At 57.2% G+C, this 2,979-nt stretch overlaps 1 protein-coding gene across 1 annotated transcript in view; it reads left to right on the top strand.

Annotated features, from left to right (window-relative positions):
* The window catches only part of LOC102890648 (RNA-binding protein Nova-1), a 22,782-nt gene extending 22,431 nt beyond the window's left edge, over positions 1 to 351 (top strand). The window contains exon 5 of the mRNA XM_006911875.2: positions 4 to 351. Within this exon, the coding sequence (XP_006911937.1) occupies positions 4 to 351 (348 nt within the window). The remainder of the gene's footprint in view (positions 1 to 3) is intronic.
* The last annotated feature ends 2,628 nt before the right edge of the window (positions 352 to 2,979 follow it).

Raw genomic sequence — 2,979 nt, 5'->3', positions numbered from 1 at the left:
GGGGGTGGCCCGCTGGTGGCCGCGGCAGCCGCGGCGGGAGCGGCCGGGGGCTTTCTGACGGCAGAGAAGTTGGCAGCCGAGAGTGCCAAGGAGCTGGTGGAGATCGCGGTGCCTGAGAACCTGGTGGGAGCCATCCTGGGCAAGGGGGGCAAGACGTTGGTGGAGTACCAGGAGCTGACAGGCGCCCGCATCCAGATCTCCAAGAAGGGCGAGTTCCTGCCAGGCACGCGGAACCGGCGGGTCACCATCACTGGCAGCCCCGCGGCCACCCAAGCCGCTCAATACCTCATCAGCCAGCGGGTCACCTACGAGCAGGGAGTGAGGGCCTCAAACCCCCAGAAAGTGGGATGAGGCCCGTGGTGTGTGCTCCCACCCTCCTCCCCGCCCCTCCTCCTCTTCCGCCTCCTCCTCCTCCTCCTTCCCCGCCCCCAACTCTTGACCTCAGCTCGGAATAGTCCTGCTCCTCACAGGATTGGGGCTGGGGTAGGTCTGACCCACTCCCCTCCCTTCTGATAGTCATAGGCAGGATTGAGTGATGGCTGGGGACGGGGCCCAGAAGCTCCCTCCCCAGCCCTGAACTGACCCCCTCCTTCCTTCCTCCCTCTGCTTGACTGGGCCTGACTCTCCTCTCCCAGGGCCCAGGTCTGTGTGATATCTGTATATATTGCATTTTGTTGATTTTAATAGAAAACAAAGCGTTATTTTCTCTTTCTTTCCCTCCTTTTTTTTTTTTCCGGTAAGGATTTCCACCCCCCCACCCCCCCTTTATAAGTTTTTGTTTCCATATGGGAGGAGGGGAGGGAGCCTCTGGGTCACCTAGAATGAGGGGCCTCCCCCCCAAAAACAACACCCCACCTTTCCTGCTTCAGTTCCAGATCCGAGGGAAGTGATGGGAGTAGAGGGAGCAGAGGGGTCCGAGCTGAGACGGGGCGTTTGGAGCAGGGACCCCAGAGTTCCCAGATCTTCTCAGCTGCTGTCCCCCCACTGGAGTTCTCTCTCCTAGGTGGAACTTTTAACTCTTTTTTTTTTTGTCAGGTTGGGGTGGGGGGTGGTGCTGTGCTGCTGGGAATGAGGCCAGCTCTCGGATGGGGCCGGTCCAGTGGGCAAGACTCTTGGGAAAGGCTGGAGCAACTGCTTGTGGCATCTCCTGTGGCCTTTCCTAAAGTAAGGGGCATGAAGCTCCTTGTTGTGATGTTGAGTCAAGTACTTTCAGGGGCTTCTGGTGCTCCTTTTGATGCCACAGGAAGTAGTTCCTCAGAGGTACTTCCTGTGATGATAGGAGAGACAGATACTTCCTATGATGTCTCAATGAGCCTTCCTTGAAGGTTACTTCAGTGATACCATGGGAGCACGTACTTCCTGTGGTGTCTCCAGGGTACTTCCTGCGATGTCATTGGGATGAAGCATGCACTTCCTGTATTGGGTCATAGCCAGTCACTGACCCTTCTTCTCCACCGGTAGCCCATTTTGGTGGGCCTTGACCCCGGGGAGGGTCTTCCTAGGAGAAGAATAAGGGGTGGGACTTGGATCTTATCTGGAAGACTGAGGAAAAAGACCCGATATTGTCAGGGTCATCTCCATCCGAACGTACCAAGTCTGTGAACTCGCCTGGCAGGGAGGGGCGGGAGATGGAGCAAGTGAAAACTACTGTTAAAGACCCCCATTCCCACCCCTGCCTTTTGTGTGCATGCTTGTGTCTGCGTGGCTTTGTTTCATTGAGTCTGGTTGAGCCAAATGCGTGGTGGCTCTGTCAGGCCAGCATGGCCCAGTTTAGAGTTCAGTGAGCCATGGTAGGGTCCCTTGGCCGGAATTCGCGTGGTCTAATGGATTAGATTGGCTTGTGGTTTCCAGCGAGCTGGAGCACTTTGGTGGTATCTGATGGATCAGAATGTTTTGGAGCTCTCACCAGGGGCTCTGAGGAGCTAGAACGTTCCGATGGAGTCTGCCAAGCCAGACAGCCCTGCGAGTCGGTTTGGGAGTGGCTCCCTGAGCGCTGCGGCTGTGGTCAGCTCTAAGGCCTCGTTGGCAGGCCGAGATCTCAGGGCCTGACCACCCTGTGGACTTAGGACAGCCGAGACCCGCCTCTACCCCCACCCGTTCCCCCTCCCCCTCGGAGGCCACCTCCACTTCCTTCAACCCAAAGCAGGGCCCCCAGTGCCCTGGCTCCATCATCAGCATCTCTGGGGGAGGGGCTTCCCATGCCCGCCCTCTCCCCCATTCGTCCCCTCCTAGGTCTTCCAGACCCTTCTCTTCTCATGGCTTTGAGGGAATCCAGCCTCCTTGGATCCCAAAAGAAAGGAGGGGAGAAAAGCCAGAGACGATTCCCACCCCTAAAGCCTGGGAGACCCTTGCCGCTCACTAGCGAGCCACCCCCAAATCAAAATGTGAAAATCCCTAGAAAGCAATAGCCTTCAAGGTACCTTGCACTGACTTTCCCTCCCGGCCCTTCCACCTGATGGGAGGCTGTAGCTTGGGCACTTGGGTAACTTTTTCCACGCCCTCTTCATCTCTGGGGGAGGGCAGGCCCCATTTCCCCATCCCCGACCCTCTCGACCCTCTCGTCGCTGCTGCCCCCACCCACCCTTAATCTCCAGCCTGAACCCAGATGGAGATCTGAGTGCCAAAACAATTCTTGACGTAACTTTGTACATATCTTCTGCAGTCGGGGGCTCCTGGGGCTGGAGGCGGAGGTGGCCCTGTGGGCCATTGCTCTCCTCTGCCTCCCAAAAGACCTTACAGTATTTCACAGTATCTCCATCCCCACGTGGGTATTGCAGTATCTAGCTGGACCGTCCCCCCTGCAACCACCCCCGGGCCCCCACAAGGAAGGGAAGGAGCCAGGGCGACGTAAAGTAAGGCCTGGGAGTTGGGAGTGGGGAGGTGGGATTTGAAAGTGCTCATTTGCATATCATTTGCATCCTCAGTTGCCCTCTGCTTGTCAGATGCTTTCTGTAGACCCATTCATGGGGTGCAATACTT

This window comes from Pteropus alecto, unplaced genomic scaffold, assembly GCF_000325575.1.
Source record: "Pteropus alecto unplaced genomic scaffold, ASM32557v1 scaffold194, whole genome shotgun sequence".
NCBI classification, from domain to species: domain Eukaryota; kingdom Metazoa; phylum Chordata; class Mammalia; order Chiroptera; family Pteropodidae; genus Pteropus; species Pteropus alecto.
The sequence above is the reverse complement of the archived record's forward strand: the minus strand, read 5'-3'. Positions and strand labels throughout refer to the sequence as shown.